The 23290-nt window shown below is 35.4% G+C and overlaps 4 protein-coding genes and 1 non-coding gene across 6 annotated transcripts; 1 reads left to right on the top strand and 4 right to left on the bottom strand.

The window, feature by feature from the left end:
* Positions 1-3: 3 nt before the first annotated feature.
* Positions 4-7072, bottom strand: LOC102615247 (pre-mRNA-splicing factor ATP-dependent RNA helicase DEAH10). The gene is made up of 13 exons (XM_006484160.4): positions 6765-7072; positions 6509-6555; positions 6336-6416; positions 6017-6233; positions 5206-5623; positions 4561-4764; positions 3507-3667; positions 3020-3205; positions 2661-2892; positions 1952-2151; positions 1738-1872; positions 1300-1508; positions 4-634 (listed from the first exon to the last, which is right to left on the bottom strand). The coding sequence occupies exons 1-12, from the start codon at positions 6851-6853 to the stop codon at positions 1325-1327; spliced, it is 2154 nt and encodes a 717-aa protein (XP_006484223.1). The 5' UTR covers positions 6854-7072; the 3' UTR covers positions 4-634; positions 1300-1324.
* A 1058-nt stretch (positions 7073-8130) lies between these two features.
* Positions 8131-13144, bottom strand: LOC102614951 (cell division control protein 48 homolog B). The gene is made up of 12 exons (XM_006484159.4): positions 12894-13144; positions 12759-12803; positions 12610-12665; positions 12314-12463; positions 12019-12126; positions 11496-11595; positions 11091-11375; positions 10834-11003; positions 9799-9927; positions 9329-9416; positions 9132-9209; positions 8131-8878 (listed from the first exon to the last, which is right to left on the bottom strand). Exons 1-12 carry the CDS (start codon positions 13044-13046, stop codon positions 8405-8407), a joined length of 1836 nt encoding a protein of 611 aa, XP_006484222.1. The 5' UTR covers positions 13047-13144; the 3' UTR covers positions 8131-8404.
* Positions 13145-14542: 1398 nt separating this feature from the next.
* LOC102614567 (uncharacterized) lies at positions 14543-20379 on the bottom strand. 2 transcript variants are annotated; one of them, XM_006484158.4, is made up of 14 exons: positions 19914-20373; positions 19554-19818; positions 19248-19426; positions 19009-19144; positions 18527-18802; positions 18240-18343; positions 17545-17659; positions 17101-17206; positions 16481-16574; positions 15924-16120; positions 15615-15714; positions 15424-15540; positions 15283-15339; positions 14543-15019 (listed from the first exon to the last, which is right to left on the bottom strand). In XM_006484158.4, the coding sequence occupies exons 1-14, from the start codon at positions 20004-20006 to the stop codon at positions 14909-14911; spliced, it is 1950 nt and encodes a 649-aa protein (XP_006484221.1). In that variant the 5' UTR covers positions 20007-20373; the 3' UTR covers positions 14543-14908. The 2 variants fall into 2 exon arrangements, 1 of the variants encoding a protein (XP_006484221.1); XR_008054280.1 differs by lacking the exons at positions 14543-15019; positions 15615-15714 and having other exon boundaries at positions 19914-20379.
* On the top strand, positions 20163-20234 carry TRNAT-CGU (transfer RNA threonine (anticodon CGU)). The gene has a single exon. It is a non-coding gene; the product is annotated as a tRNA-Thr (tRNA).
* Positions 20380-22756: 2377 nt separating the features above from the next.
* LOC107177689 (uncharacterized) lies at positions 22757-23164 on the bottom strand. The gene has a single exon (XM_015531900.2). The coding sequence runs from the start codon at positions 23162-23164 to the stop codon at positions 22757-22759; it is 408 nt and encodes a 135-aa protein (XP_015387386.2).
* Between the last annotated feature and the right edge of the window lie 126 nt (positions 23165-23290).

Genomic DNA, 23290 nt, shown 5'->3' on the forward strand with positions numbered 1-23290 from the left:
AAATTAGAAAGTTATCCTGAAATTATATTACTGAGTGCAAAGAGTACAAAATACAATTGGCTGTCTTCAGCTGAAAATATTTCTGTACTGGTTGAAAATGATGCATTGACATCACCGGCCACCATTGAAAGCTCAGCATAGTCAGAAAACATGAAAATAATTCAAATAAATGCAACCAAAATTGAAAGGGTTTCACACGTTCACTCCTAACATAACACTAATATAAGCAGTAAAACTTATTCTTGAACAGCGCTTCAAAATAGGCAGCCGTAACTATGCACAAATCCGTGATGTGTCATTTCTCAATTCTTCATACATCCTGATTCTTGACCCAAACATGCAGATTTTTCAAACCAACTTGTGAAGGCCACAAAGTAGCTCATGGTAAAATCATGGGCAACAACCAGGCTTGTTTGTAGTGCAGCGAAGCTTCTCAAACTTTTGCAGCCACCTGTTCAGCAACATTTTCAAAAGAATAGGACCAGTAATGCATCTTAACATCAAGTTTTGACTTCCCAATAGTTTCCAGCAGAAACATTTACTTGCTCCCAACAACCAGCAATGTAAATCAGTGAAAGAATTTTGATCTACTTGCTCCCATTTCGATGATGCGAGATAGAATTGAGACATCAAGCTGCAGCATCACAGTTTAAAAGTCAAGAATTTGCAGTTTGTGATAAATATTAACAAACCAAAATCAAGGCTTCAACCAAGCAGACGAGTGAACTCCCAAAATTGGTTAGTTCCATTCAAAATATGATTAAGCTTGATGCAACTAGTAATAACCGTGTGCAACTAGTAATAATATAAACCTTCTGGGGCTAACAATTTAAGTACCTCAGCCACGCCCATATGTATACTGATAAAAAGACATTCGGTTAACCTTCTAACTATATCATTTGGGCCAAATCTTAAAAGATAAAAATATTCTCTCTTTAAAATATTCCATAAATGTAAACCAAACCCCTCTTGCCTCTCCAATTGGGTGTGAGTAGAATTCAAACGCTAGACATCATGTACCACCCCAAAAGATTTTACCAGTTGATCAACCAACTACCACCCATGTTTAGGTTACAAATTCATGCAGATTGAATAAGAACAAACTCATGCATGATATTCTCCATAAAAACTTCTCAGAAAAAAAAAAACAAGTAGCACTCATCTTATACTCTTGAAATTAGCATCCAAAGCACTATCAAAGAAACCAAAGGGGTGGGTGATGACACTCACTATCAAATTTATTAAGACCATTCACAGCATGAGTAATTGTACATAAAAAAATTCAGTAAAACGTATTACCTGTTACTGTTTGTAATTGAATATTTTAATTCTGCATGGTATAATATTGAGGAGCCAATTCAGTCAACCATAAGTAGTCAATTCTAGTTATGTTCCGGATATATTTGTGATTAGTTTGGATCAGTTCATTGAATACTATGCACTCTGGTTTTGCTCGAAATAAGACAGAAGAAGGATGAATCTGCACCACCTGACCACCTGCCAAAGCCCTGCCAATTGGTTGTGTAGATGAGAGGAGTTATTGTAGGGTAACTGAAGGAAATCAAAATAGTTAACAAGCATTTTACAAGTTTAAGAGGATAGAATTAGAAATTTCGTTGGAACATCCTTATCATTGATAAAGGTTGTTCTTCAGAATGAGTATAAACAACTACAGAACACAATCTCAAAGGATCTCCCAAAGGAATTTCAAAATACATTTTATGATAAAATCATTACCTGTATGTCCCCTCGGGCTGCTTCAAAGCTGCATTGAGGAAAAAGGAAGCAGCAAGACATCTGCGGAACATAATCATGTCTTCTCCACAAGAAGATATACGAAAACCCATTTGTTCAACATGTCCTCGAATTTGACTACCAAAGAACCCAGCAAAGTTAAGAATGCATTTATTGCATTCATATATATCTTGAGGATGCAAAAAGAGAATGATACCTGTGGATGTCCCGAGCATGCCTCAAAGAACGGCTATTAATAAAATTATCCTTGCACCATTTTCTCAGAATTTTTTCAGTTTTTTCCTTACTAATTTCCATCTTTCTCTTCTCCAAGAACTCATCAGATGCTCGATATACATTAATCAAAGTGAGGTGATCTCCATCTGGACTTGCAAAAGATTTCATTGCATTTCTTGCCTGAACAAACAGGATAAGTTGTGGCATTTTCACAGGGGGTATTAACAAGGAAGAAAAAGAGCACAGTACTAACACAACAATAAATAAATAACTGAAACACAAAGGATGATCCACATTCATCAAAGAAAGAAAGTTAAGCTCTCTATGATAAGAAAAAAGTGACAGGCAGAAACAAATGAAAAATCACGAGAACAAAAATTCCTACATCAAACAAGTAGCCAAGACAACTTCATCTCCAAGCTTTCTGTTCCTATAATCACAAAAACTCATACTTCCATAACCGACCAAGATGCTGAACTAGTATTCAAATTCATTCACAGGATGTTGCTCTCCTGTCATGCTAAAGTTTCTAAGCCTATCAAACCTGATTTCTTGGCCAAAATGAACCAGAGTCCTTTGGTTGCAAAACTTATCATCGTAGACATGATATTTCGTAAAGAACTTGCTGAGTAATTCCATTGCCTGACTACTCTACAAAACAAATATGAATGGTTAGAATTAGAACAGACCTCTTCTAACTTCTCCCGGGGAGCGAAAAAGATAGATTCCACTGAGAGCATTGCAACAGTTATCAGCATCTCTTCCAAGCAGTTGAACTGACCAGCTACAATTAGAGCTTTGGAATAAATAGGGTCTAAGGGGAGCCGAGCCATTTGATGCCCAACTGGATCAGACAGCTTACAATCATCCGTTAAAGCACCTAGCAAAAACAACTGTTCCAGTGATTTGATAATTGATGCCCTGTCCAAATGTGTAATAACACACTTTCAGGCACATTTCTTGCTCTTGAATTGGTAATTGATTAAAAAAAAATGACAAAATTGAACTAAAACAATAGAAGCCTAAATATGATGAATATTTTGTTCACCTTGATGGTTTTTCCATGAAGTCAAACCCAATGATATCGTCAACACCCAGGGCTTTGAGCTGCAAAATGACATTTGAGAGGTTGCAGCGTTTGATCTCTGGTTTTGTTGAATCCTCAAGTTTATCAAACTCATTCTCAGGGTACAGACGGAAACACTTCCCTGGTCCTTCACGCCCTGCACGCCCACTGCAATAAGAGATCAATAATCATTCTGGATTATCATCCATTAACATGGTCTTAAATAAACACAGGGCTACAAACTGACAGGCAAAGCCAGAAATTTGTGTTATAGGTAAAGAGAATCAGCAAAGTCAAAATAAAAGAAAATAATTAAACTACTTGAACAAGGAACTTCATTACTTAACTAGAGTGGTAGACATATTAGACACGAAAGCCCAAAAATGGCCCTAGCTTGTCCCAATCTGTAAGCTTTTTAAAAAGTTTACATCAAATCTTCTTGGGCAACATTTGATAATGCTACGCTTACCTTCTTTGAAGAGCCTGTGCTTTTGAGATTGGAACAACAAGCAATGATTCCATCCCTTTGACCGGATCATACAAACGAGCTTTCACAAATCCAGGATCTATGACATACTTGATTCCAGGTATGGTCACTGATGTTTCAGCAATATTTGTCGCCAATATAACCTAGAAAGAAGTCTTAAACATGGTTAATAAATGATAGTTAAACAAATTTTTCTCAATAGTTTTCAAGTATATACCACTTTGTATGAAGCAATAAAAAACTGAAATCAAAGCATCTTGATATGCATAAGAGTAACCTACCCAAGAGCTAAACTGAGATTGTACTTAAAAAAAGGAAAGAAGCAGAAGCAGAGATTGAGAAACCATAGGGGGAGGCAGCATTGGTGATGGACCAACATAATATAGCAAAAAGCAGAGATACTGCCAGCAACCATTACAAAGGTACATACTGTGGCAATGATCCCATTGTGGTAACAGTGGTAATCTTAAGTCGTAGTGATTGTGATAACAAAATTTTCATTACAGTGGCAGATTATTAGGTTGTCACAATTACCAGAGGCGCAATGAAAATAGTGCTATGATGGTGATTTCCAATATCTAAATTTCTTTAATTGAAACTCAAGAAACCTAAGAGAGGTAGATGCAAACTCAATAGTTGTTTTACAGTTCTTCAAACTGATGATAGTTTGAACGGTTCTCGTATAAAAATATTAGTTGGGCACTTTTTCAACACTGTAATTAAATTGCATGTGTCTGATACCTGTTTCGGTTCATAAACAGGGCCCGCTTGCATTAGTCATAGAGAGGTGATCCTAATTTAATATGAACACTGGACCCTACCAGGGAGATTAGGCCCCAACTTTCATCATCTAAATAACAAGTGTCCAAAATTCCAGAATATCAGGTAAATGGGAACGCTTTGTCCAATTCCATTCTCTTTTTAGTTGTCCAGTTCCCTAATTCAGCAAAGTATGGACATCTATCACATCAACAGTTACAGCATCTAAATGCTAGGAATTCATATGTTGTAGAGAAGTAAGTGCGCCAACAGTTACCTTACGAAAACCAGCCGCAGCAGGTGCAAAAACTCGCATTTGTTGTTCTGATGGGAGAGATGAGAATATAGGAACAGTTACCAGTTTTCGACTGGCTTCAGGTAACTGCAGAAGCCGCTCTTGGACAAGTCTTTCAACGGATTCAATCTCCTCTTGCCCCGTCAAAAAGACGAGTATATCACCAGGGGCCTCGTCCAAATGAACCTGAGAAAAAAATATATATATATCAAACATGTAAGATGCCGTACAATGAACTCCCAATAGAATCCATAATGCAAGGAAAATGGGCTAATTGAATAGACACACTCAAACCCAACATAATTCCATTCCAACTGAGAAAAGGACAACGCAGATGCCAAAAATTTAGGAGGAAATAGAATTTAATAAAATTGACAGACACACAGCTTACGAAAGCACATAAACATAAACTGAAGCCAGAGAATATATATGGACTTATAATTCACATACAATTTAGCGTTGCATACCAATACTGACATTTAGCACTTGCAAGCATCAGTATCTCAAAAGCTCAAGGCAAATAAAATATATTCTTAGATAAACCAACTTCAACTCTACCAGTAAAAACAACTTGAAAACTGAGGTTAGGTTGATAGAGTCACAGGAAGAAAGCAGTAAAATAATAACCTGGAATATGGTAATTAAGGTTGCATCTAAATAATCAGGTTCTGGATAGAGTGTATAAAGTATTTCAACGGGAAACTGCCTCCCTTGGACATGAACGGCCTTAGCACAACCAAAGTATTCTGAGAAACCACGAGCATCCAAGCTTGCAGACATGATGATTAACTTTAAAGGAGCAAATTTTCGTCCTTGGCATTGCTTCAAAGTATTGATGCCATTTGTGTCATTTCCTCTGTCCAGTATCATGTCACTGTTTTCATTATTGTTATTGCCATTAGAGTGGCCATCTGCAGATTTTGACCTTGCATTTTGTACCTTTTTCAGCAAGCCCAGCAATACATCAGTATGGACAGTTCTCTCATGAGCTTCATCAACAATGATGGCAGAATACCGAGAGAGATATGGATCAAGTAATGCTTCCCTAAAAGGTTAAAAAAGATTTGCATTAGTTCACAAACGATAAAAGTCCAGGATGTAGTTTTTGACAGGTCTAACTTTCACTTGGTCCTCATCATTTTGTCTGAGATATGTCTGTCAAGGCCCTTATTTGATTCTCAGAAGTCACTAGTTCTCATCAACATGAAACACATCTTATGATGCCCCAGAATTCTTTATGCCCTCAAGTCCTCATAATGTACTAAAATTTTAACATACTCTCGCACAGCAAAAAACAGCACGTGCATTAAAAAAAGTTGACTCGCACAATCCTCCAACATAAGATTTTTTGCAAAATTTTCACTCCAATATACAACATCACGTCGTAGAAAATGCGCATACTTTATTATTGTTATTATTATTATTATTATTATTTTACCTTAATAGAAGCCCATCAGTCATGTACTTGATCCTTGTTGAAGTGGAAGTCCTATCATCAAATCTAATGGAATAGCCAACTCGTTGGCCCAACTCAACACCAGATTCCTCTGCTACCCGCTTAGCGACAGTGACAGCCGCAACCCGCCTAGGTTGTGTTACTCCAATAAGTTTACCATCGCGACAAAATCCCGCATGAAACAGAAACTGAGGCAATTCTGCATCAAAGCATAAAGAAACATTCGACTTAACCATTCTCTAATTGGTAAGTATGAATGAGAACCACTTCTACAAATTTTAAAGAGTACCAAAGAACTTACGAGTTGTTTTTCCACTTCCGGTTTCACCAACTATAATCAAAATATCATTTTTACGGACCTCCTCCACAAGTCGTTTCTCAACTAAAAGTTAATTTTAATAGGAAAAAAAAGAAAAGAAAAGAAACAGTTAATAAGCACATTAATATACAAATATAACAAAAATCAATCACTACCTGAAGCAATTGGCAGGGATTTTCTCTGTTGAAGAATTTTTTGCCTCCTGCAATGCATTCAATAATCACACAATCAATCAGCAACTTGTCTGTTTCTCGGTTGACCACAACGAGAATTAGGAAAAAATAAATCGTAGTTTATTATTTTTCTTCTTTTCTACATTAGCATTCACTAGGCTAAGCCTGATTAAAACTGAGTGCCAAAGATTTAATGAAATCAAGCAGCGAGAAGAGAAGAGAAGAGAAACACCGTCACCTGGAAGAGGAGTCATTGAAGAAGGGTTTGGAGTGAAGCTTGGGGTTGTGAGTGGAGTTACTCACTTCGCCTTCAGCCACTGACGGCATCTCGAGACTTATTAATGTACAGAACAGAAGAGTTCCCAAAACAAACAAACTATGATTATCACTTCAGTTTTTGTTTGAGAAAGAACTTGATGTTGCTCTCTTTGCTTCTCTTCTTCTTAAAATAAACATCATATTCCGGTAAATCAACAGACGAAATCAAACAAGAATTACTCCTGTTGGGTTTCCCACATGCCGTGTTATTCCCCTCCCCTATATGACCATAAAGACGTTATTTTATAGTCCCTAATTGGATTGACGTATATTATTATTATTATTATTATTAATAACGTGTTTACTTTTATTTTAAAATTACAATGAATTATTATTATTTATTATAATAGTTATGATTATTATTATTATTAAAAATAATTATTGTTAATAAAAATAATAATAATGATAATAAAATTATGAAATTCTTGACTCTTATGAGAATTAAGTTGTCATTCCTTAATCTAAAAAACATGTGAGTCTTATATGTTTCATTATCATTCTTACCTCTGCCTACAAATAAACATCATCAATTATTCTTATCTTAAATTCTAATTCTCTAATTTAAAAAGTAAATTCTTTTGGTAAAGCCATACATAATATTATGAAGGCATGAATGGGAGATTAAAAAAATATAAATTTGTCCTTGGTTTTAAGAAGATGGCCCATTTTTTCGATTCAATCTCTTGTCAATTAATTGAAAAAAACTTAGAAAAGGAATTAGTTGTTTTAGAGAGAATAAAGAGATTAACGTTGTAGCGATAGAGAAGTTAATAATGGGCAAAAAAAATTAAAAAAAAAATTAATTGTGGCTATTTTTGAGATTTTCTAGAGTTTATAGAGTACAAATCTAATATTTAAATTAAAATTTAATATTTAAATTTTAATGATGATTTTATTGAGAAATTAATAAGTAAAATGATGATTTTAAATAGCCTCACTCATAAATTTTTTTTATCTCGTACACAAATGAAGATATGAAACTACCCTCCCACCTATAACATGTGATATGATACTTTTAGTTCACTACTAATTTTTCTAATCAGTATTCACAGCTAAATTAAGTATTCTTTCTAATCTTTTATAGGATTTTTTTTTTTTTAAAATGAAGAACCTTTGTTTTTATTGAACTGAAGAAAGGTTAGTTTGTGTTGTGTTGAGAATTTTTGTTTCCTCGCAATTATTGACTGAAATTTTAATTTGATTTCCCATGAACACATCATAAAACTGATCATTATAGGAATCAACTGCTTTTGTGACAGACAATCAATGAATCAACCAGTAACAGATGGCATTGAAAGGCCTTTTCACTACTCCATTATTATTCTAAAAAGGTAATGGCCACCTTGGATGTACTTTACGGTAGTGTACAAAACACAACTATATATACAAAGTGATAAATAATAAAAAATATATTATAATTTTAATTGTGTAAATGCGAAGATATGCTTTACTTTAATGTGGTTTCAATATAGCCAGATCCAAATAAAAAATAGCCAACTTTGCAAGTAATAGACCAAAACAGCTTCATTTTTCAGCATCAGTATCTTTTCAGCGGTTCTTTTAGGTAACAACTAGTTCATTTGGAGTTCGATTTGCGCGCGTGGAAAAGTATTTTGCAGCAGCAAGTATTGCAATGCTCACAACACACGACGTAACTGAGAAAACTGGAACCAATTTCTTCTTTTTATTCTTGCTGCCGCTACTGGTACTGGATTCTAACCGGCCAGAAGATTTTGGAGATTGGCTCTTCATAAATGAGGAGTATGAATCAATTTCCTCTTTTGTTAATGCCGGTTTTAGAGAGTCCTTCACAGTCTGGAAATGACGATTACACACCATAGTGGCAGATATGTCTTCTCTCAAAGCTACAATCCCAGCTTCGCGACACAGACCCTCCAGTTCAGCCCCTGTAAAGAGCTCGGTCTCTTCTGCTATGCTTCTAAGGTCAACATCATCCCTGACTTTCATGTTACGTGTATGCACACGGAGTATCTCATGTCGAGCTTCCAAATCAGGTGGTGGTACATAAAGTACCTACAGTTTCAAAGAAACTGATAAAGTTAACAGGACTCCTAAGCAATTTTTTTGACATCTAATGCAGGCGCTTAAGGAGCTCAAACTTTGGGAAATTTAATATCTCCCAGATTGCAGAACCAAAAACTAATTTATAAATCATATAGTGTTAACAACTGCTATACCATCTCCAAAGGAAAGCTGGAATAGGACTTAGTTATACTATACTACAAGATATGGCAAAAAGCTCAATATGATGGAGCAGAGACCTCACCAGATCGAAACGTCCAGGCCGCATAAGTGCAGCATCAATTGCATGGGGACGATTTGTTGCAGCCAAAACAAGAATTCCCTGACAGTAATCGCAAAATGTGAGTGTAAAGTCAAATTGCAAGAAAAGATTTATACCATCACCAATGAGGCACAGTTTCAAGATGGCCGGAAAATAAAACTTATGGAATAAATAATCACTTTAGCCTGTTCTAGACCATCCATTTCTGTCAGCAAGGTAGAAAGAAGCCTCTCTCCAACTGTAATGCTAGTACTTGAACTCCCACCTCTAATGACAGAAAAGAAAAAAATTACACCTTCACCTTGAAAACATGAATGCCCGTGCCAATTATTTGCCTAAAACCATATTTGCATACAAGACAGACATTCTCAAGAAATTCAAACAGGGGTTGATAATAACACATATAAGTAAGGTTTTAGGCTTCAAATGATAATTTATATGAAAAGGTACTGCCCCTGATAACATGTGTCTGTGTGCATACTAACATACATCATGCAAAGTTGGACATCTTTCAGAAGGTGAAGATACAAGAATTGCCCAATGTGAAAACTGAAATCTCACATGAAATAAAATTATAGGGATAGTCATATGTAGCCTTCGATTGAAGGTACAACTGAAGAATTTTACTTAACAAATGCAACACACTGACCTTTTGGCACCGACAACATCAGCCTCATCAAAGAATATTATACTTGGTGCTGCAAGACGGGCTCTTTGAAATGTATTTCGCAACAAAGCTTCACTCTCTCCAACATACATTGAATACAATTCTGCACCACTATTCATTGTTCATGATTTAGCATAACAGTAGAACATATACAAATTGTACTTAATGCTTACATAGGATATATAAATGGACCAAAACATGAAAAAGATAACTTGGACATTGAGGTGGAACTTCTTTCTCCTTCAACAACTTAAGGTGGCCAAGTAGCTAGAGCAGGAGAATATTTACACTAAAGACAGAAATATCTTTAATTAATTCTTACATGACAGACATCAAATAATTTAATGGCTTGTTTTATGAGTAAAGCGATAATAAGATGACGGATAGGTTGAAAAATGACTACAAGACACCTAGGGGTTCAAGAACCCACAGCCACTGACTTTTATTTAAAAATTTGATATTTGATCTTTAGTTGTCTTATTCTGTTCCTGGATTCCTAGTCGCTCATCCAGTACTTAGCATCTGAGAATCAAGGGTTTGCTGAACCAATTTGTTCATTCTTGTTGGATCTCTTTTGGTTGATATTTCTGAGCAACGTACTCAGTTTCTTGTGGAGATTTTATCATATTACCGATGTATTTAACTGAACTGCTTCTTGTCAGCTAAAATAGAAGGGGAGGGAGATTAGAAAATCAATCCAGCCTAAAACCAAGACTTCCCATGTGTTACACTTTTGCTTTCACTACTATGATTTAGAAACAAAATGGTTAATACCAAAGCCTTCAGCCTAAAACTCTTTGAACGGAGGAATGGACATCAGTGAATGGAAGGTCACAATACCTAGCATAGCAAAGCAACCGAGAAATTTCAATTTTCAGAAAGCCCCCTACTTCCTACTTTTCTTCCTTACAATCATATAAATTTCACACCAAAAGTCATAGTCATGGTACAAAATTTTCATGGTATGTAATTGCATTTCTTTCTGAAAGATATCAAAGATATGAAATATTATCAAACCTCAAGGAAAAGAATGAAGCTTCGGCAGCATGGGCAGCAGCTTTAGCAAGGGTTGTTTTCGAGCATCCAGGAGGTCCATGAAGAAGTGCTCCCCGTACAGGTGAAATTCCCAACCTTGAAAATGCAGTAGAATGTTTAATAGGCCACTCAACAGCTTGCTGGAGCTTTTTCTGTCCATAATTAGAATAACCTTATTAAAATCTAGTCAGAAGTTTAGCATTTTCAGAGTGTAATGGATGTATCAGCAACTTACATACCTTCAAATCTCTTAGACCTCCAATATCTTCCCAAGTCACCTTGGGAATTTCCACAGTAACACCTCTTGTAATGCTTGGACCAACCACAGATCTTGCATGCCTCCAATCTTCCATTGTTACACTAAGCACACCAGCACATTCATTTGCATCTGAGGATCTTTTAACAGCAGACATGGTAGCCTCACGACATAAAGCTTCTAAATCAGCCCCAACATAACCGTTGCAAGATGTAGCTATGGCTTCTAAGTCAACATTAGCATCCAAAGGAACCTTCTTTGTGTAAAGCTGAACATATTGGCACAAATAACATCATGACTTTACTGAGTTGACAGCAATTCTAGTGGCTGGTAGATGTTACTGAAAACCAGACAACACAGATGCTCATAAATTTCGAAAGATCCTAACCTTGAGTATTTCAAATCGTTCCTCTGCAGTAGGAACAGTGACTTCGACTTCTGCATCAAAACGCCCTGACCTTCGAAGTGCAGGGTCAATTGCATCCACTCTGTGTTGACATCATTAAAAAAATTATGAAAAGAAATAATCCAAATTTAATGTCTTAAATGTAGGACCAAAAAAACCATCCAACATAATTGAACATATAAATTCTGAATTAGATTGTCACTAAAATATATTTACCCCAAAAAGATTCTATAAGCACACGCTAATAAATAAGTTTATAATCACGAAAGCCTTAAACAAGCCAATGGCTAAAACATTTGAAAACGATTTCATGTTGTCAAGTTTGCAAGATCATCACTTGAGAATTCAAAAACACCACATCTATGAAAGAGCGAAATAAAGAAACCATCCCAAAGTATGATACAACAACCTGAATTTCCTAAATTCTAACAATTCTAGTATATTCTGAGGTTGACTAAGGAAAACTAATGAGAAATAAAGCCACCAGAAGTAAATAAACAATAACCTGTTTGTAGATGCCACCACAACAACATGTGGAACAGATGTTTTTGATGGCTTGTTGGAGTCCATCAGTGTGAAGAGCTGGGAAGCTATGCGAACATCTTGTTCCCGTCTGCATTTGACACATGACTTAAACATTTATCACATCAAGAGAGCAACGTAGATTTTTCATGTCTTGATTCATATAAAATCATGCTTCCAGATTTTACCAAAGTCTAAGGGAGAGGAGGGTTGAAAAGTCATCATGGACATAGAAGAAAAACAAGAAAGACTATTGGATATCATTCATTACTCTGTACCTATGGTCACGACGAGGACAGAGTGCATCAATTTCATCAATAAAAACAACCGACGGCTTGCCCGACAATGCATGGGATGATGCCTGTGAAAAAGCCTCCCGCAAAGCTTTCTCACTTTCTCCAACATGAGCTTTGTGTACAGAATGGGGACTGCAGAGCACACTTGTAAGCCAAAACAACACATGTAGATAAATCTAATACAGCAGATATGAAGAGTAAAAAAGACAAATAAAAAATAACCCAAATGTGACACCATTTCATTCTCATGACATCATCCTTAAAAAATTGACTATAACCTGATAACAGTTAAATGAGCACCGCATTCCCGAACAACTGCACGCACCAAGCTTGTCTAGCATTGCAAGAAAACTGAGTTAATAAAATAAAACCATAAATCATTTTTTTTTTTTGCTTAATGTTGACTTTAGTAAAATGAGAGTGATACCTTGCCGGTGCCCGGTGGACCATATAAGAGAAGACCTCGAGGCCACTGAAGGAAAAGAGAGAAAAAAAAAAACCACTGATTAGTATTAGAAGCGAATAAATCAATATAAAAGAAGGATTGGAGATTGCAGCTTACCTTCAGACCAAGCTTTTGGGCTTGTGAAGAGTAGAGAAGAGGGAAAGTGATGAGCTCTCTAAGAGCTTCAACTGCTGCTCTGTTTCCACCAATTGCTTCTTCAGCTTTCCATTTCTCATTGTGCTCGCTCATAATCCTTCCTTTGCTTTCCATTTTTGGAGCCAATCTCTGGTTTTTCGTTATAATCTCTAATTTAGCCGCCAATATAAGAGAATAGAAGACTGTCCTGCCTCTGCAGAAAAAAAAAAAGAAAAAAAAAGCGAACTTTTTCCCATAGAGCCACGAGGGAAGACTAAGGAGTAGAAACAGAAAAACGCAGCGTTTCAAAATATTAATTTTTATTGACGAGTTCAGAAAATTAATGTATGGCTGGGATTAATATTTACATGTCATACTACTTCTATAAAGTTTTACGACAAGTCATCTTTGCGGTGAGGTTATAAACGACAGAACATATTTAAATGGTAAAAGATTTTTCTTTTTTTCTTTTTTCCTCTGTCTCTCAACTAAGTAACAAATTAACAAACAACTTATTGATTGAGTGGTGAGCATCTTTCAGTTCATTTTGAGCTCTTCTTTTAAAGTTTAATTTTACCATTGACAATATTATTTTTCTTCTTTTTGTTCGGTTTGTCTTTATTTTTATTTGTTGGGCTACAATAATTTTTAACTCTGTATCAAAGCTTTAAAAAAAAAAGACTATTTAAACCCACCAAAATATTTTGTAAACCTACATTTTCTTAAAAAATATTTATTACCATAATATCCAATAACATATTTACTGTTGAGGACGAGATTATTACCATAATATCCAATATCCAATAACATATAATTAAAAAATAATAATTTACTCTTTACACCCAACTCTAAGTTCTTTTTTCCCCTAACATCCACTGTCATCCTTTAAACCCTAAAATCCAAGAGGCTTCTCTAATATATATATTTTTTACAAATGTCTTGGCAAATTAGAAATAAAGCAAATCAGGACCAGAGGAGAAACATAGGAAGACAAGGCTAAGTTTTCATAATCTTTTAATTGTTTAACATTTCTCTCATATTTATTTGAATTTTATTTGTTTTTATAACTAATTCAATCCCAAATGCTTGATTTCATTGATAATAAACTCCAAATATTTATTTGGCCGAAAATTTACGCAACTTAAATTTGATTCCATTGATTTAGATTAAGCTTTATTTTATGTTTTTATTAAGCTAAATTGAAAAAGTCAACTAGTGGGCATCTATGGGCTAATGATGCTTAATGGGTCAACTAGTGGGTATCCATGGGTTAATGATGCTTAATGGATCAAATTGTGGGTATCCATGGGCTAATTATGTTTAATGGGTTTATTTAGTAGTTACATTAAAATAAAATTTAGATTTGTTTGGATATATTTAGCATTTAGATGGGTAAATCGAGTAAAATTCTAATTTTCAAATTTTAATGATGGGCTTTAAAAATGTGATCAAACAATATTTTAGTGTATTAATACCACGCCCACCATTGGCTGTTCTTTTTACAACCTTTTGTTACGTGCAGGCTTATAACAATATATATGATTATGATTTGATTATTATATATTATTTAGGTCATGATTATTTTATAATTGTTGCAAGGTAAAAGGCGAACTATAACCACACACACAAAATGATAAATAATAATAATGTGATTATAAAAGAGTGTTCTATCTTGTTCCAACACATTCGAACCCTATTGTTTTTTATCCTATAACTATCAAATCCAATGTTACAAAAAGTTAAAGCACAAAGCTCACTCAATCCAAGAAAATAATGGAAGTAAAGAATAAAAACTACATGAGCCAGCTACATTTATATGGAACGATCTTTTTTTTTTTTTTAACGCTGCCGTTACAAAAAGCCAGTTTGGGGACCTTCCGGACAAAAAGCCAGCAGGACAATAGAATGTAAACGTGCAGAAACAAAGTTGTTGGCCGCTCACAAATATCTCGATCCATTTCTGGATTTCGGCAAAGAATATGACTAAGTAGTCATCATCAAGATGAATTTTGCTTGCGAATTACCACACTTCCTGCAGATGCCTGGTTCGCTGCACGATTACTTCCAAAATTCTTTCTATTTGATTCCCTCGCAATCCTTGAACCAAACTATTCCAACAAAGCAGAAAACTTTAGATCATTTATTATATGAAATCTTCTTATTCATACAAACTTTTCCAGGTTTAAGGCTTCACTATTATTCAATACAATAAGCTTCTGCAAATAGCTTCTTTAGGAAAGCAGAAAACCAAAAAGAAAGTTCAAGTGTGAAGTCCTGCACAATTTCAAATTTTCATGTATGTGCACATTTGAATGCTAAAAGGCTGGAAATGTATATTCTACTCGTCAAATTTAATTGCAAATAGAGCTACCTGAATTGCTCGTTTTGGCAAAGTAGCAGCTTCATATAAACCAAGCATCTTTGCTACCTTCAAGATACATGAAAAAAGATATTTTTCTGTTAGGTTAATGTAAAGCACATGATTTTAGAACCTTAAAGAAATAGCACTTACCTCTCTCAGAATCTTCTTATCACCTGTTCCACTGGGTTGATCGAGGTTTGCAATCTCCCACAAAGGAATATCAAGCAAAGTCCTTATAACATCTTCGTCCAAGAAAGGAAATCTAGCCTGGTAGAAAACAATTATTAGATGTGTTTACAGGGGGTTATGGACTAATGTTCTGTTTAACTAGTTAGACATACCTCCTTGCCATTATCACTACAGCATCTATCATCTCTCCCTAGATTTCTTTTCCAAATTCTCTGCATGTCCAATTTCATTTCCTCGTCTAGCCCAACCCAACTATAGCATGTATAGAATAAAATAAAAATGTATTTCTCTACAAAATACATGATGATTTATTTAGAATTATGTCAAATATATTCATTGAAAAAAAGTTATTGTAACTCTTGACGGTGTATAATTAGGCTCTCAACATATTGATGCCAAAACACAGAAAAAATTATCAGTATCACTTCAGTGCCTACTCTCTAAGAGCAGGATAAGCATACCTTCCATGTTTATATTTCGTTCTATGCCTGCCATAGCCAGCACATTGCTCGTCAGCTCCAGAACCAACTAGAATGATCCTTGATTTAGAAATGTACTTCACACGCTGCTGATCCACATCATTACTACTGGTGACTCCTTCATAGACCCAACCATCACCACTGGCAGCCAGCCATAAGGCTATCCCTATATTCAGATCCTGAAACATTAACTTAAAGGTCAGTTTCCATCCATTTGGGCAGCCAAGCTGACACTTTTATACATGGGAAACCACTAAGCAATTATCACAAGCATGGACTAATACAAATTATAGATCATAGAGTACCTTAAGAAATCTAAAGGAGTGTTATAATTACAAGGTTCTGAAAGATCAAAAAGGAAAGAAAAAGAGAAAAACAAAGCAGCCACTCAAGCATAAGATACATATATGCATGCCTTCAAATTAGCCAATTACATAGCTAAGAAGACAAAGCTAGTTAAATGCTTCAATGGAATCTAGAACAGAACCTATTAACTGACATGTCTTAAACTAACTTCTCTATGAAATCAGACTTGATACCATGTAGGTGTTAGCAGGATTTATGAGTGACATGACATGCTTGGTCTCTGAAGTCAGATTGGACAAATCAGAATCTATCTCCACAAGCTTCCACCTGCATTTCCAAGACCATTTAAAATCAATTTTAAGATACTCAGCAAGATAACTTTTAAAGGAAATCCAAATGCCATTTGGGCTTTCGCTCAAAATAATAAAGGGGTGGGATGAGGTGGGGTTGAAGTAGATCCTGGTCAAACATTACGTCGGTTAGAAGAAAAAGAGAGGGAGACGGAAAAAGATATACTAAGAAACATAGAAGAAATTATCAATGAATTGAATTCAAAGCCAACTAAAACTCACTGTATGAATGACAAACTTGTCTGAGGAAATAATACTAATGGGTTTCTCGTTTTGGTGCAGGAAGAAAAACTCAAAAGTCTCTTTTTGTTTATTTGCACATCCATTGATTCTAGGTTCTCAACTCTTAACATTTGCTACCTGACTTTCTAACTAGGAAAAGTTCCCCAGTTAATAATTATTCATATTGTACTAAGAATGAAATTTCTTAATACAAGAAACATAGATCTACATTTAGGAGTACAACAAGGACACAGACACGATGCGAAAAGTTCAAGCTGTACCTTCTCAAAGGTGCGATTCCTCTCAGTTCCTTTAACCCTGCCTTAGCAGAGATTCTATCAGGAGCAAATTGGCCATCAAAGCTCACATTAAGAAGATCGATCTCATCTGCCAAATGAAATTTAATTAGAGAAACACTCAGCTGAAGGAACTATCAAGCATACCAAACAGGTTCTCCAGGCTTTTAGTTTCTTTTTTTCCAGGGTCAGCTACATTTTAACAGATCAAGAATCCAATAAAAATTTCAGATTGAATTTCTAAGAATCCTAATATGGAGAAGACCTAACAGCCCTGAGCTTGCATATTTACCAAACATGCTGCTCTATTATAAGTTCCATAAACCTAGGAAATGTAACAAATAGCAGACATTTATTGAGATAATCATACACAAAACACTTAAGAGGAAAGAAAAAATTAAAATGGGAAATATATGCAGCAACACTTACAGCTAGGATCAAGGCACTCATTTAGTAATGCAGCAAGTATCATAGAGTCTAATCCCCCAGAGAAGAGCACTGCCACTGGAGCAATTTCCTCTTGTCTCCTACCACATATAACTGCCTATGCATTCAAATCCAAGTTAGAAAATAAAATCATAATTAAACGTAAATGAAGCTCATTCAATTTGAAGAACCTTGAGGACTCAAGTTTTAGCTCAATGGACGAGTAATCAATTATAATTGGTAGATATTAGTTGATTTAATAGTAAGCACTCGTTGGGTGGTACAAGAGGTCATGCAATTGAATCTTGCTGACATGGTTCAGACAGAAACAAAAGTCAAGGAAAGCAAACCCTAAATTTCTGGCCAAGGATCAGTCAGAAAACAGAGCATGTATGACCCACTATAACTGAATCTTTTGGTGGCAACATTCTAACAAAGAACCATCTTGTTTACTAATTTCAGTAAATATTTAAATAAGTTATATTGGAAAGATTCAAAGTAGTAAAACTTGTAAACAATCACAGTAGCAAAAGCCAAGTCCAAATTTTTTAAACATAAAATCATACCTGTCTTGAAGTATTCGTTTGAAGATTTTGATTGTCCAAAGAAACAAAAATTTTCTAAATAGTTTCATAGTTTTTATTTTATTTTATTTTAACAAAATACATCTTTCAACAAAATAAAGCTAAACAACAAACCTGAAATATTGTATGCAAAGAAGAGCGCTGCATGACAGATTTTCTTAAAGCATTTAGAACTCTCTGCACTGACATTGAACATGGAACTGAAGCTGGTATAGGTCCTAATCACCAAAAGAAAAAGAGGGAAAAAAGACGAAAGGTTACAAATCCGTGTGACAATGAAGCTTATAGTTTCACTGGTCAAATTATTTTAAAGAACTATGCAAAATAATTACATAAATTGCAATTTTTCTATTTTCCTTGACAACTTTAGATGCATCATGATATGATTATAAAGTATAAACCTGATTCAGAGATTATATCAGAGCAAGCGGAATGTATGTTATGCTCCCCCAAATGTGTCTCACAATTCGAAAAACCACAATTCTCAGTTGTAGGTTCAACGAAAATTCTCTCCCATTTAATCAGCTCCATTAGCATTGCATTGGTCCATTCATGCTTCCTAAGTTCACCAACAAAACATCTATCCAGCTCTGAGACATCCATGGACAAACTGTATACCCCGCATGGAAGCTCTTCCCAGAAGTTGAGCTTGCTAATTCCATTTTCAACTTCAGGATCTACAATTAGTATGGAACTTGTTAATATCAAGAAAGTATTATGAAAATATCAAGGACACCAGAATCAAACTACCACAAAAAAGTTTCTTAATCCCGAGATAGTCATTTTAACAAAGTCTTTTTCACCAGAATCATTCTTAAAAAAAAAAAAATGCTAATCTTCTTATTTCTACAATAGCAATAATTATCTATCAAGCATTATATACCCAAATTTTGCTCAAGAGAAGACGGAGGTGACACAGAAGATAAAAGAAACCGAGCATCATCCTCAGTTGGCCAGTGAACAAGCAGGCTCCTCCGACCAAGTGCATCTCGACCAAACCACAGAGTTTTTGAACTATCCTTTACATCATAAATCAAATAAAACTTCAGAGACGAGTTCCCTGCAGTTACAGATTCTACATAACTTTAGATATCCGTAAAAGGAACTTACCACTCAAATTACCTGCCAGTAGATTAGAGCCCAGGGACCCTTGATTGATGAAAGAACATCCACAACAGAACTTCGCCCCTTCTCTTCACAACCGTTATGCGACTTACAGGAGCAGCACTGAGCCAAAGTGTGCATAAGGACTTCACCATCATTGCCATGACTCCCAACATGAATCCCATCAAAAATTTCACCTGTAAAAGGTAAAAACAACGATCGCAGTCCAAATTAAATATCAGGTGATTGCCTGCAGAAGGGTCAGTTTGAAAAGAGTAACGATGCATTTGGAAGTGCTTTTGCGGGAACTAAACATAATCTTACCGTTATAAACAAGAATATTGCGGGACGAATCTAGGAAGGGCTGAAAAATAGGATAGAGTCCTCTAAGTTGTAAAGTGGCGCCAATAAAAAGCAGTTCAGCTTTACCATTCAAAGAAGAGCTGCTGTCTTCGATAACCGAAATTATTTGTCGGTCGTCGATCGAAGTTGGATTGTTTGAGTGAAGCAAAAGCTTCTTGGAACCCATGCTATCAGGACCTCTCCTCCTCAGTGCTGCTTTGAGATCATCCACAGAAAACTCCAGCCGCTGTTCCAAAAAGTGCAGAGCCGTATTAGTTTAAAAAAAATAAAAGAATAAAAATCAAGCTGAAGATGAGTGATGCTGGAGGGGATGGAGCTTACTTGGTGGGACTTTGGGGGCGGAGATGTTGCATCAACAAGGATAGATGATAAATCGATGCGACTGCCGGAGATTATCAGAGCAATTCCACACATTTCTTTCGGTCTCAATAGAAAACCCCTGTAACCGTCTCTTGCGTGCTCAAGGGTTTTAGCACCACCCTTTCATCTGGGAGCATGCATTCACCAAGATCTCTCATTAATTATTTTATTGACCTGTCAAATTGCATTTTACAAAAATTGCTTCTCGTTGCTTCCGTAGCATAGTGGTAGTGCGTTCGCTTCGTAAGCGAAAGGTCGCGAGTTCGATCCTCGCCGGGAGCTTTTTGTCGACGTCGGCTTTCGGAACGAGTAGAATTTTTCAACGTGGGCCAGATCCCTTAGCCTAGTTGGTGTTGATACGGGCTTCCCCTTTTTTGGCAGAAGGCTTTCCTTTTGAATGCTGCCTGTTATGTTAAGGTGGTGTGGAATTTCAATGATGTGGAGACAAATGCTCGTTTCAGACCTAGGGGTATAGGTTGTGCTATACTAAATTTATAAATATATAAGTTACATCGTAACTGTCTATTAAGAAGATTTCAATAGATAAAAATTAAGTTATAAGATTTAGATATTCTTCTAATGTTGTCTGTTAAGTTAAGGTGTTGGAGAATGATTTTATTTAGGGGTGGGCGCGGTTCGGTTCGGTTCAATTTTTTACTAAATTTTTCATAATCGTTCGATTACGATTATTTTAAAATCATAATCGCGATTAATCAAATTACCAAAATAATCAAATGCTCGATTAATTGAAATAATTCGGTTCGATTATTTTGATTATGGGACTATTGGGCCTATTTTGGACTTTTTTAAATTTAAAACCTTAAATTAATAAATCTACTACAAACATAAAAAAGTTAACAAACAAAAAATCAAAATATGTCTCAAAATATGTTCAAGAACACATAACATATTCAAATAACAAGTTCAAATCAAAATAAATAAGCAAAAAGTCTTTTAAACTTTAACAAAACTACAAAAGCAATAAACATCAATTAACTCCCAAATCTCAATTACTCATCAGCTGCTTGTTCTTGTTGAGCTACTATTGGCCTACCAAATTCTACATTAACAAATTAAACAAAAATATTAGAATGATTAGTTAAGAGTGAAATAACCAAAACAATATCAAAATATAGTAGTAACATATTACATGCTTCAATAACTTCATAGAATTCAGTTTCCTCCTGAGTAGGTTGTATTATCCGTTCTCCTAATAGAGTTGAGCGAAGCCAATTTTGAGTGCAAATCAATGACTCAACAGTTTTATGAGTTAAAAAACTTCTAAAATGATCAAGAACACGTCCTCCTGTGCTAAATGCCGATTATGAAGCTACAGTAGATACTGGAATTGCCAAAACATCTTTGGCAATCTGAGACAAAATCGGATACCTATGCCCATTCAACTTCCACCAAGTCAAAATATCAAAATGGGCATTACTAGTACTCTCATTAGCATCCGTCAAGTACTTTTCAACATCATTTTTCGAACTAATGTCATCATTTGAACTTTGCTTCATCATTTTGAAAGATGAAAAAAGATCAATTGACATTATACTACTATTAGGACCACCACCACTACCACCACCACCACCACTACTACTACCGTCATGGATATCACCAAAACAAACACCACCATTATTCCTTACATCACTCCCACCAATATAGCTATTATATAACTTCATCAACAACTCCTTAATATTAGATTTCAATTCTTCAACCTTCCTAGGTTCATACATGCTACTAAAACAAAATGTAACAAACTCCAATTTACATCTAGGATCAAGCACATTTGCTACAAATAATAACATATTAACATGATCAAAAGAATCACCCCAATATTTAGCAAACTTTTGCTCCATTTTTTCGGCCATTTTCCTCAACAAATCATCACTAGAAGTAGCAAGTGACTTCAAATTAATTAGAACTTTTGCCATTTCATTTAAGTAACCATTGGAAGTGACATCAAGAGAGCTACTAAATTTCAAGTTCACATAATAAAAAATCGATAAAACGTTGACTAACCTCCTTGCATTTGCCCAATCATCATCGCTCGGTGGCCCCTCCCTCTTCTTTTCACCCTCATCCTCAACAAACCAATTAACATAATGTCCATCATCTTCCTTCATCCTATCAAATGCTTTTTCAAACACAACCGCTTTGTGCAACATCAAATATGTTGAATTCCATCTAGTAGGCACATCCAACACCATAAGCCCTCCATATGAGATTTTCTCCCTATCAACACATGTTTTAAACTTTTGCAATCTTGCTGGAGAGGATCTAACATACTTTACTGCATTGCGAATACTAGCTATTGAATGATTCACCTCCGGCAACCCATCTTGCACAATCAAATTTATTATGTGTGCCGAACACCTCACATGCATATATAAATCATTCAAAACCATTGAATTCACATTCCAATTTGCTAACTTTTTCTTCACATAAGTTATTGCAACTTTATTGGCACTTGCATTGTCTACTGTAATTGTGAACAACCTCTCAATCCCCCAATCAATCAAACATGCCTCAATTAGCTTCCCAACACCATCTCCTTTATGATTAGTTATAGGTGTGAAACTAAGAATCCTTTTATGCAACACCCACTCCGCATCAATAAAATGAGCAGTAATGACCATGTAGTTAGACATTTAAATTGATGTCCACGTATCTGTGGTAATACACACTCTCTGCTTGCTTGCACCAAAAACATTTTTTAAAAACCCTTTTTCATGCTGATACAATTCAAGAATATCCCTTGTAATTGTTCTTCGGGATGGCACATCAAATCTTGGGCAACAAGTTTATATGAACTCTAAAAACCCTTCAGCCTCCACAAAGCTAAAAGGTAGTTCATCATTGACAATCATCTTCACAAGTGCCATTCTACAAGCCTCTTGACTAAACCCGCCACTAAGTTTAACAACTCCATCATCTTTATCTTTTCCCTTTTGACGGAAAAGTACTTGTTGCTTCGGATCCCCTTCAACCTTCACACTTTCATATGACCTACATCTATCCAAATGATTCTTCAAATTAGTGGTATTTCCTCTATTAGCTGCAAAGATTTTACGGCAATGATGACATTTTCCTTTGTTTCCACAAGGTAGTTTGGTAAAATGAGCCCAACCATTTGATCTCAAAGGTATTTTTCTTTTTTTCCCATCATCAATCTCCGCCTCTTGCACTTCCTCCTCATCATAATTTTCCATTCTACACAAAAAAAATCAACACCACAGCAGCAACAAATAAAAAATCTTGGGGATTAACCAACCATTTAAAGACACTTAGCAGAAGGCCGTGATTAGAACTTTTTTTTCAATAATTTTGGCATTGTT

Source organism: Citrus sinensis, chromosome 4 (assembly GCF_022201045.2).
Source record: "Citrus sinensis cultivar Valencia sweet orange chromosome 4, DVS_A1.0, whole genome shotgun sequence".
Taxonomy (NCBI): Eukaryota; Viridiplantae; Streptophyta; class Magnoliopsida; order Sapindales; family Rutaceae; genus Citrus; species Citrus sinensis.